The sequence below is a fragment of the Cynoglossus semilaevis genome, chromosome 8 (assembly GCF_000523025.1).
Source record: "Cynoglossus semilaevis isolate Cse_v1.0 chromosome 8, Cse_v1.0, whole genome shotgun sequence".
Taxonomy (NCBI): domain Eukaryota; kingdom Metazoa; phylum Chordata; class Actinopteri; order Pleuronectiformes; family Cynoglossidae; genus Cynoglossus; species Cynoglossus semilaevis.
Genome location: NC_024314.1, coordinates 4,831,217 through 4,842,432, shown reverse-complemented (window position 1 = coordinate 4,842,432; position 11,216 = coordinate 4,831,217). Strand labels below are relative to the sequence as shown.

At 39.2% G+C, this 11,216-nt stretch overlaps 1 protein-coding gene across 1 annotated transcript in view; it reads right to left on the bottom strand.

Annotated features, from left to right (window-relative positions):
• Positions 1–621: 621 nt before the first annotated feature.
• The window catches only part of reep3b (receptor accessory protein 3b), a 20,643-nt gene continuing 10,048 nt past the window's right edge, over positions 622–11,216 (bottom strand). Inside the window, exons 3-8 of the mRNA XM_008314159.3 lie at positions 9,589–9,665; positions 8,787–8,907; positions 8,546–8,659; positions 4,919–5,081; positions 3,523–3,656; positions 622–3,440 (exon numbers count right to left, since the gene is read on the bottom strand). Of these exons, the coding sequence (XP_008312381.1) occupies positions 3,369–3,440; positions 3,523–3,656; positions 4,919–5,081; positions 8,546–8,659; positions 8,787–8,907; positions 9,589–9,665 (681 nt within the window). The 3' untranslated portion in view covers positions 622–3,368. The remainder of the gene's footprint in view (positions 3,441–3,522; positions 3,657–4,918; positions 5,082–8,545; positions 8,660–8,786; positions 8,908–9,588; positions 9,666–11,216) is intronic.

Sequence of the window (11,216 nt, the reverse complement as noted above, 5' to 3'; positions counted from 1 at the left end):
ATATATATATATATATATATATACATACTGTATATATATATATATATACATACTGTATATATATATATATATATATATATATATATATAAAGTAAAGAAACGTTAGTCCTAAAGGTACAGTACTTGGAGACAAATATATTCAGAGTTGGTACACAGTGTCAAAGAGAATGTGTACATCAGTCCAAGTGTCCACACATACCTCCACTATGGGCAGACCTCGTCCTCCTTCACTACCAATTGTTCTCTGCGAGTTCGTTGAACATGTGAACTAGTGAAGTAACATTATTCACGTGCTAATAGTTGGCAGGATGAATCTTTTCAAACACTGTCACCAGTTTTGTTGGTGTTGTAATAGTAATAGTAGTAGTAGTAGTAGTGTTTCTTCTTTTTTGTATGTGTTGCCTCCTTATTGCACGAGCTATGGTGCACAATAGCCCCCCACACGATTGCCTGTGAAATAGCTTTGTTTGTTACGTATTTTTATGTATTTCTCTAAATATGGAACCCAGAGGACAGACAAAAGTCTCAACATGTGTACCTAGCACTGAACAGACATTTTAAAAATCACTTTACAGTTCCTCGAAATCACAGAGAAAGAAAATTGCAACAGACCAAAGAAAGTCACTTTGTTGCCATCAGTGATCTGATGATTTTTTTTTATTTTACTGCATGTTAAATCCAGCAAACAACACACCAGACCTTTTTCAAGCCTATGATCATCAGTCGAACTGCAGTAGGTGATGACATCATGACATGAAGCTTTGGTATCATTAGTCCATTAGTGGCATTCAAAGTAAACTTTTCAAGCCAGGAACCAGTTTGACTCTTTGTTACTTTTTAATGAAGTCAAAACAAGGCTTTGGTTTTCTGTGCTTAAAACCTGACCAGGCGTCAAGTGAGTCCAACTCTGGCCCAACACTCAAAAGCAAATGATGTATTTAACATGTATAAGTAAAATAATACATGTTAAATGACATTTGGTGTGGAGTCAGAGTAGCCATAGTTCATGGGTTGACAGCTTGTCTCCGGTACACAAAGTTGCTAGTTGGAATCCAGCTACGGTGAGTCCTGGAGACAAGCTAACAAATCAAAATCTTAATTTTTAAGTTCTTAGGTGCTATTTTATGGCACCTTTGCGGCCCTTCAGTTTTTGGTTGTTCTACATTGGCACTATGGCACAACTGATTCAGCATCAATAGTTTCTACAGACTGATTAAACTCACACTGGCCTACAGACATCCCTTCATAGAAATTTTGAAAGAGGTCAAGACAAACCTTCAACTTACTGTACTTCTTTAACCAAAGAAAAGCCCTTAACCTGAAATTACTCTTTTTTATTATTATTATTCACTTTTCCCCTCTGCTGTACGTTCCTTTTGTTTGTAGTTTCCGGGAACATAAAGGTGGACAATGACTGAGGGTCAAGGTGTCTCCCAGAGAAACAACATTAACTGTCTACACTTTCTCTGACCACACCCCTGCTGGAAATGTCACTTCACAAGGACAAAAACAGGCCAAACTTTAAAATGTAACAAGCCAAAAAAAAGTAGCATCATTGTCAATCACTTATAAAACAAATCTGTGCTTCCTCCTCTGTAAAGTAAAGGTGTATTAAAATGAGATGATAAGCAACAGCGAGGACATCAAATCGCAAAGAGGTATATGTGCAAAAAAGAGGTGGTTACATTATTTAAAAAAAAACTATTTTCTCAAACATGACACAAAAATAATACCATTGAAAACCTAGTCTTCGCTAACTCAGCACAACAGCGCACACAGTCACATACAACATACAACACAGACACACAAAAAGAAGGAAAGTGGAGAAATCAGCATGAAAAGTGAGAGAATAACTGCATTCACTTCTTCTTCTGTTAGTTATCAACATTATTCTCCAACAGCACAAAGGCTAGTGTTGATCTGCAGGTGTTCACAGGGTGGTGGAAGTTTCACCAGAGGCTCAGATCCTTTATTCCCAATGTTCAAGTTAAAACAGCTACTGTTCATGCTGGAACGTGTTTGTCCAACGTTAATAAAGACAATAATTAGTCTGAGCCACAGAGAAGAAAACAGACTCCAAGAACAGAGTAGTATCACAACAAGTTACTCACTGATAAAATACCTGAAAGGCAGCAAATGCTTCAGTGCCACTCTGTTTTGTTTTGTTTTTTAAAGAAAAGTTATATATGTATTAAAAAAGCTCTGGAAGTCATTCCTAAGCCCATGTTAAAGACTTCTGGGTTGCCACATTTTATTTAGTCCCACCATTATTATCTGAATTTGCAATGTGCTATGTTAAACTAAAACAGTTTGTACCAGTAAATACCACTACTGAGATGTTGATTGTTTATCATCTGTAAAAATGTAGTGTAACACGAGCACAAATCATAGGAGTGACTCAGTAATGTCAGTTATCATGAGTAGTTTTGTCCAAACTGCGTCAGAGCAACCAAATACAGAAACCCAGAGGACCATGAAGGACAAGACTACTGATAAAATCTTTTGGTTAATAAAAAAACAAACGTTTACAACTACAGTGCAAAGTCTCTTCATACTTTACTTCTATTATCCTTTTCTATATACCACGGATTATAGCAATAAATCCTCGTCCTTACTTCATTAGAATTACGTACAATGTGAACGTATGTACGGCCAAAATGCATTTTCTCCACAGGGTGGCACTGTTCAGCCATAAATGAATCACATGAGGTCATCGCGTCAATCATCACGACATTTGAGGGCATCATAGTGATGAGATTCTTTTTTTGTACAAAAAGTAGACTAAAATGTTCCAAGGACAACAAAATAGTTAATAAATTGCATTTTAGAGTTGTTCTCCTGCCTCTGTGTTCAGAAATCAGGCTCTGTCATTTTTAATTGAGTGACAATGGTTTAGTTTTAAATGCATATCCAAAAGAAAAATGGCAAAGAGCCATTGGAAACCTTAAAAACCTGGCAACCACAAGTCTGTTGTTAACAAACGCTTGATAAGGCGCTGGGTTAATAATCAAAGCTGGTAGTTGTAGCTGGTACCACACAAAAAGGATCAGAGTGGACAGATTTAAAATTCAAAACACCACACAAACAACATCACAACTCAATATAATAAAGAAGAAAAAAACAAACAGATAAAACAAATAAAATAGTCCATGATAAAAATTCATCCTGAAGGTACACTAATTCTCTCTGACCTCGCTGCAATGAGAGGGATTTGAAAAACATGTCAGCAGAAAACTATGGGGAAGAATCCAGACTGATAAAAAAGCTGAGCACAGGCTCTGAAAAATACCATTCACCAACCAGCAGGCAGGAAGATTCATGTGTGGATGTGTGTGTGTGTGTGTGTGTGTCTGTCAGCAGTAGTTTCTTTACATCGCATAATTAACAGAACTCAGTGCTGGTCTCTTCTTGCCCTTAATCTTCAGTGACCCATATCGAGCCTGGTGAGAAAATAATTCCGATTAATATAACACAGATGATAAGAGATTTTATTTTTATAACATTACAGAACTACAGCCTCACGTCTTTGCGGACTCTGGATCGCGTCATCTTCACACTCTGTGAGCGTCTCAGTCCTTTCTGAGTGACAGCCTCGTCTTCAGAAAAGGTTGGCTCCGCCTCCTCGTCTGTTCTCTCCTCCTGGTCATAATAGTATTCTAGAGAAGAAAAAACATACAATTTGTGTCCTGCTGATGAAAAAAGTTTCAGAGATTTTGTTTAAAAGGTGGAACCAGCAGAGGTCAGTAGATACCCAGCTGCTGACGCTGCCTCCCTGTCTGTGGTGCAGATTTGTCTCTACACTCAGTAGAATGGTGGTCATCTTTGCAAAGAATACAATGTAATGAGGGTTAACTGTGATGGAATTACATTTTTGATAAATAATGCAGAATTAAATAAATGATGTGTGTGTTCATGGTGATGAAGGAACATGTCAACAACAGCGAGAGGCTCACAGCTGTCTCCTTAATAGTTCCTGGAAGACAATAGAGCTCTGTGTGTCAGTGAAGTGAAAGGATAGATGGAGTGTTGGATTAAGGAATGAGAGGTGGATCGTTCTCCTCTCATATCCTCTAATATGCAGGCTGTAAAAAAGAAAATAGAATAAAAACAATTGCTCAGGAAGGGATTATACTTCCTATCAGGTCACCAGGGGCATTGTGGTGAGAAACTTCACACAGCAGCGAGAATCATACAAAATAATAGGTTGAAGGTGTCTGTGTGTCTCCCTGCCTCACTGTCTGTGCTGAATACATATTACACAGAGTCCTCCCCTCAGCATGCTAATGTGGTCCACCAGCAGCAGCAGCCTTCATTGCCTGGGTCCCTCCACATTCGTCTTCCAATTCACTCCTCTCTTCATCCCCTTACATCTCTACTCTCCCCCGAAACATTCATCTCTGTCTCCCTCCCTTCTCTCCTCCTGCAACTCCAATCCCTCCCACCTGCTCTCTCTCTATCCATGCATCACTGACTTAGTCTATATGTGTGTGTGTGCGTGTGAGTGTGTGTGAGAGAGAGAGAGAGTGTTTGACATTCTGCTGGCATCTCTCTAAAGCTCATCTCATCTCATCTGTCTGCGAGGAAGTTTCTCTCTCCGTCTCTCCCACTTGTCTCTGGCCTCCCCTTATTTATCTCTCCCTCTCCCTTTCTTCCTCTCTATCATACACATACACACTCACACACGCACACCTGCAGGTGATGCAAGTCAAAAAGGGAAGATTAAAGCAAGGATGGTAGCATAAGAGTTAATGTTGGGTTCTGAGGCTCTGTGTTGGGCAAGTGTGAAATACGGCCGTATTTCACACTTCCTCTTTGCATATAATGTCTTTCTCCTTTTTTATATTCAATCCTGGTGGATGCCAACACCGCCTTCTAGTCCCTGAAGACAAGACAAACATGTGCCTGTGTGCCTCTTTACCTTCTTCGTCGGCAGCGTCGCTGCTCTGAGCTCTCCTCACAGCAGGGTTGGCTGCGTGGGAACTGTAAGGGTACAGCTGGTTTCCTCTGTCGTCCTGCTGGCTGATCTGCGTCAGGTCGTGCATGCTCAGGCTGCGCAGCTTCTCTGTGATGGCACCCTGACCCTGTCAGACATGTGTACACACAAAAGTCAATATTACACTAGCGGTGTGTGGCGCTCTTCAAAAATCAACATGACACAACTGTCACAAAATGATGACGTGTCAACAGGGTGAGAACACACACTCTGTGAGGGACTTTTGTTCAAAAAAAAAAAATCAACTTTAATTGAAGCTAACCATCTTAAGAGCTAACACTTACCTTCTTAAGAGCTAACTCAAACCAGGCGACACACATTAAAACAACTGGAATTCAGTTTCAGCGACTGCTCTGAAAATGATTTCCTCTGCCCAGATAAGAATCAGAAAGTTACAATACTCATTTTTATATACATGTGATATGAAATCTGAGTTAATACACAAAAACAATAATGCAGGAAAAAACAAACAATTGCACTCAACATCTAAATGGAACAGAAACAACATGTCGAGTTTGGCATTTAGATGAAAATGTTAAAAATGGGGGCAAAGCACATTCCACTTACCAAATAAGAAACTAAATGAAAAGAAAAGATAATAAATGCTCAGCCTAATGCTGTTTTTTTATTTATACAACCCAGAGAACAGAGTGAAACAAGTAACGTTTTTGTGGATCAGGACTGTCCACAAATCAGAAGTATATGTGGAAACGGCAGAATAATGTAGGAATGAAATGGCAGGGAAACATTCTGTTCATGCTGCAACATTTTTTTTTTACCTCCTACTGTCGCCCGCTCATACACAGAAACCCTGAAGGAAGGACGGTCAGTGTGGAGGACAGAAAAAGAAAGAGAGAGACAGAGGAGAAACAAGGCACAGGAAGGTTAGCTGTGAGAGCGATGCACCACATTGTTGTGACAGCAAACTGTGGCTTTCAGGTCTTTTTAAAATTAGACACACTGAGAAGAACAAGCAGAAGTCAGGCACAGGCTGCTGTACTGATGTTACACACTTCTATAAACTGTTATAAGCACAGGCTGGAGCAGGAGCCTGAGGGCATGCTGCAATCCTGACCAAGACCAGAAAAGCCAAAACACAATAATAAAAAACCAGACTGCCCCAGTGCAGCACACTGGAGAACGAAGGGCTGGACAGGCAGCTTGTCTGAAGCTAGAATGTGTCTATAGTGGACAAAATTAAAATCCACCAATGTCCAATCTGTGAATGTTCCTTTTGGTTTCCAGTAAAACCACATTCCAATGTCCAATCTGTGAATGTTCCTTTGGTGAAGGTTTCCAGTAAAACCACATCTTTCATGAGTTAATGTGTCGACTTTAGGCTGTCAAAAACATATTTTTATGATGAATTGGTAAATGTTTATATACGAAACATGATAAGACTTGATCATTCATAACAATAACAACATTTACATGTGTTAATTAAATTGATGTTGAGATTTATTATTTTCTGTGGATCTTTTTCTCTCTGTTCTGCAGGAAAACTGTTTTTTAATCCAATGACTTGGCCTTGTGTGATGCCGTCTGTTTGGATGAGTTCAATATACAACACCAGTTCTGGGACAATTTGTTCCCAAGTTTTTCCAGGGACGACTTTATCAGTTTTCCCTGACTGACCTAATAAAGCACATGGAAACTGTTGGCTTCTAATCGGTTGCTCTCCGGTTTATGTTTAGTAGCTTTCTCTGGAGCAAATTGTTTTGACCAGAATCATTTGTTCCACAGTTGTCACGCCTTCACCACTGTTATTCTGAGGTTTCATTACCTTTGAGTTTGTTTGTTTGGGTGTGTAGTGGTGATGTCCATTAAATAGGTGTAAATGTATTCATGTCAGTATTGTGCTGTGACCAACAGAACGAGGGGGAAAAATGCAGATGTGAAAATAATTACGTTGTCAGGAAGTTGCAGCTACTCAAAGAGTATTTTCCAAAAGGCACAGAATTACTTTCCAGAAAAGCCTGGACTGTTTCAGAGATTGATTTTTTCACTTATATTCACTGTGATTATATTTTTCACTTTGAGCTTGTTTGTGATAATCCATACATTTTTAATTGAGTTAAGGTCTGTGAGGTCCTAAGGAAGAATGTGAAAACCTTGACCTGTAGCTGATTAAACCAAATCACAGTTGTACCAAAAAGTAGCAACAACTACAAAAAGTCATTTAAATTATTGAGCTAGAAAAGTGCATCTGTTTCTTCCCACACCCAAGACTATTTACAGATATAATTAAAATTGGCCGCAGGCGACGTGCACATTATTGAACGTGTTGTGCATTATAAACTAAACTGCAGACAGAATTTCAAAAAGACTGGCCTTGGCTGAGGGATATTGGTTATTTTTTTAAATACATTCAAACATTAAAATACCTTCTGCTCTCAAAGCTGTTTACTGACGTGTAATGGCTGTATTAAGCAGGGTTTCGTAGTTAAAAATGTCGACTGTCGGTTATAACGGTTTAAAACGATAAATTAATAACATTCTTTAGGAAGACTGAGAAAGGAAGAATGATACATGCTGGACAAAGGCACTAAAAAGATGCAACAGAAATCCACATACATAGAAACATATGGCAAATCTCTTAGGTACAAAAATACATGCATTCTGACCATTGGTACTTTAGTCTCAATCTACAGGAATTTTAACCACAGGACGGTAGAGATGGGCATGATTTAGACATTTTATCCCTAGTCTTTGGTTAAATACCAAGCAAATGTATTCATTATTTTAAAAATCTTAGTTATGGTTCAATTTCATACCCTCCTGTGACAATTATCTTCTGCACTGGGCCTGCTTCACATTGGGCTGAACATGTTGGACGCCCTCCTGTTGTTAATGTGAGTCCCACAGGCCGACCTGATTAATTCTGTTCAAGGGTGGATTCCCACTGCCTGGGATTACCTCCGAGTGGTGAAGCCTGAGACGGGAGCTCAGCGGGGATTATCTGATACTCTCAGGTATCCATGCAAGGCTGATGAAACTGGCCAAACACACCTCATTAGCACTGACTCTGCAATAGTAAAAGTAAGTGATGGCTAAAGGACAAGTGAGTCGTAGCAAATTTAGCATTTGTATGAGCTGTGTTAAAAATATTCCAAAGTCAAGTTTAGATTTTATTCAGAATTGACTGTTGGGGACTTAATGCAGATCTTCTGCACTTTCTTTCCTCCCTCACACTGACAGCACTATTTCTGTTCGTGTTCTGTCGAGTGTGATTTACTAGGTCGATTTGGAACATTCTGTGCCACAAGGATGAACGCAGCTTAATTGCTCTGCTGTCTCCAGCAGCTTGGGGGTGCTGTTGTATCTAAAGCCAAAGCAGGGGAGAGCTCATGAAAGCAAATCCTCCCAGGAAGAAAGCGGGCTTTAGAAGGCATGTCCCCATTTGATAAATACCACAGGAGTGAGCTAAAGCGAGCAGCCATGCTCGTGTGGTTAAAGGGTCTTAGAACAAAACTGGTGTGTGAGTGAGGTGCAATACACAGCAAGCCAAAAAAGAAATAGAAAGACAAAAAAAAAAAACAAAAAAAAACTTGCCTTGACAGCTGCACTGACAGCCGCTGTGGCTGCGATGCTCAGTCCCTGTTTACCAAAGTTCACCATGGTTTCATAGCTTCTCTCCTTGGCTTGAACGATATAATCATCTATTTCCTGCAGAGAAACAATCATTCAACAATTTCTTAAAATACTAGTTGAAAGGGAAGGGAAAAAAGAAAAAATACTGGACAAGAACCCAGACACATAAAGGTGGCTGTGGAGGTGTGGTGGTTGATCTCACCCTCTCTCTGGACGACAGCAGAGGATGTAGACACTTCCTGTAAATCAGACTTGCTCCTCTGGTGTAGGGCGACAGCAGCCAGATCACAAAGGCTATTTTCAGCTCATAGTACAGTGGAAACCTGGACATAGGCGGAAAAAAGGGAGAGGACGTGTCTTTAAAAGATCATCTGATTAATCACAGGATCAATCCAGTTTAATCACGTTAAACTGTGATCTGAATTATTTACGATGCGTTATATATCCACATTCCTTTATATGAGCAAAATTATATTTTTCCCATATATTCTTGGAATTCTTGGTTCTTATGCTTAAGAAGAAAACCAACATGACCAATAATGGTAATTATTGTTGTGTGGTTTATTTATAATAGATTATTTCAATTTTCAGCATTTAATTTGTTTGTGAACTTTAAGACCACCAGTCTGTCCATTATGCACAACACAATAACACAATTGTAACCTTAAATCTCTAATCTGGGACATTTGTACATGTCATTAATTTTGGTGACGCCACTGCAGGATTGTATCATCATTCCACAAATCTTTTGACTGTTTCCATGAAAACCTTTCAAATCAAGCAGCTCAAAAAAACCTTTGTGTTTGGAAAAGCATGTGGTAGACCCAATGACCAAAATCAGGTGATCAGCCACAGCTCATCAGCTGACCAAAAATATCTCTACTGTGTAAGACTCGGGTAGGTACAGCAGCTCGGTACTGGTGATGGTCTGTGAACATGTTCACAGACAACAGACTGTTTGATTTTTATTTATTTTTTACAAAAAAACAAAAAATACCACTTACCAGGCCAGTGTAAGGTCAGTGACGGTCTCTACTACGGTGTAGAGCGCATAAACAATCCAGTACATCATCCAACGCACCTAAACAGAGAGCAGGATTGGTCAACAGTCATCGTCAGGAGTAAACACGGAGCCAGATTACAGGACAAACACACAACTCTACAAATTAGTTTTTTAACCACAATTTGCAGCCAATCTTTGAAAGAGACACATAGAATATGTGTGTGATTGTTTCACTTTATTGAGTACAGACAGTGAAATAATAATGATCATGTTTTACTCTTACAAACGTAACAAATGTGAAAGAGTGGCAGCATGAGTCACTACTGGCAACATATAGATTAGCAATGTTTATATGTGTGTGTGTGTGTATATACTGTATGTATACATATATATATATAACATTATATTATATAATATAATAAAAAAGAGGGAGTCACCATGGGAAGAAGTGTTGCAGTAAGTGTCACAACATAAAAAAAACGGCCGGTTATCTTTAAATCAAACACTGGGACAGTAGTGTTGTTGTCCATGCCTTAAACAATCACATGTAATAAAACACACATGCACGCACACACACTGCTGGGTCTGTGCAGTGGCTGAAGCATCACTGGTTAATTGGTGACCCCATTGTGAACTCCCAGCACACTCTCACCAGCCCAGGCTCAGGGGAATGATAAATGTAAAGGAGAGAAAGTGAGTCAGAGCGGCTGAAATGGAGCGGACGTTTAATTTATATGTTTCAATCTCCTTCAGCCTCTCTCTCTCTCCCTGTCTTACATCTCTCCCTTTCATCTTCCTCCTCATACCCTGCTCTTTCACCCCTCCCTCTTCATGCATTTCCTCTCTTGGCCTCCCCCCTTCATCTCATCAGTAGGGAGGACATTAAAGACATGACCTCAGTGAAATATACGGAGCCATTTTACCTTCCCCAGGCAATCGCAGACATTTACTAGCCATGTCTATGAATAACTGCCTTCCATTAAGGCACAGACAAAAAACACCTGACCTCAGCTTCTCGCAGCCAATCGTCCGAACAACTTTTTTTCCGCTTAACTTGGTCAAACGTGCAGCCAGGGGCTCAAGGTTGGAGAGACCCATTTAAATTTGTCCATAATATGTACAGTACTGTTGTATTTCTGTGAGTTTTGCCGTTGCAGTGAAATAAATGATGATGTCAACATGTAAAGGCTGCAATGTTTTTACAATTTAGACCCAAAACAATTAAATAGATTTATTGACTCAAAGATTAAGAAAAATATTTGCCTAAAACTTCACTAAATCTAGACTTGTGGCATATTTACAATTTAATCAAATTAAATCAAGTAATTGATTAACCCAGAGTTGTCTCTATTTTTATCAATAATTGACAGCCTGGTTCATTTCCCGATTAATCATTTGATGAATGATTCGATTAAACCTGTGGTCTATAAATGCCATAAAGATCCTTCACAAGCCACGTTAATACATGCAAATTGCCAATGGCATGGTCCAAGGAAGCCTGAGTGCTGAGTGCCATATTAAGTGGACTAAGGACACCAAAATATTGACCAGGTTAAAAGCTTGGATTTATTTATTTATATATATATATATATATATATATATATGTATATGTATATGTATATATATATA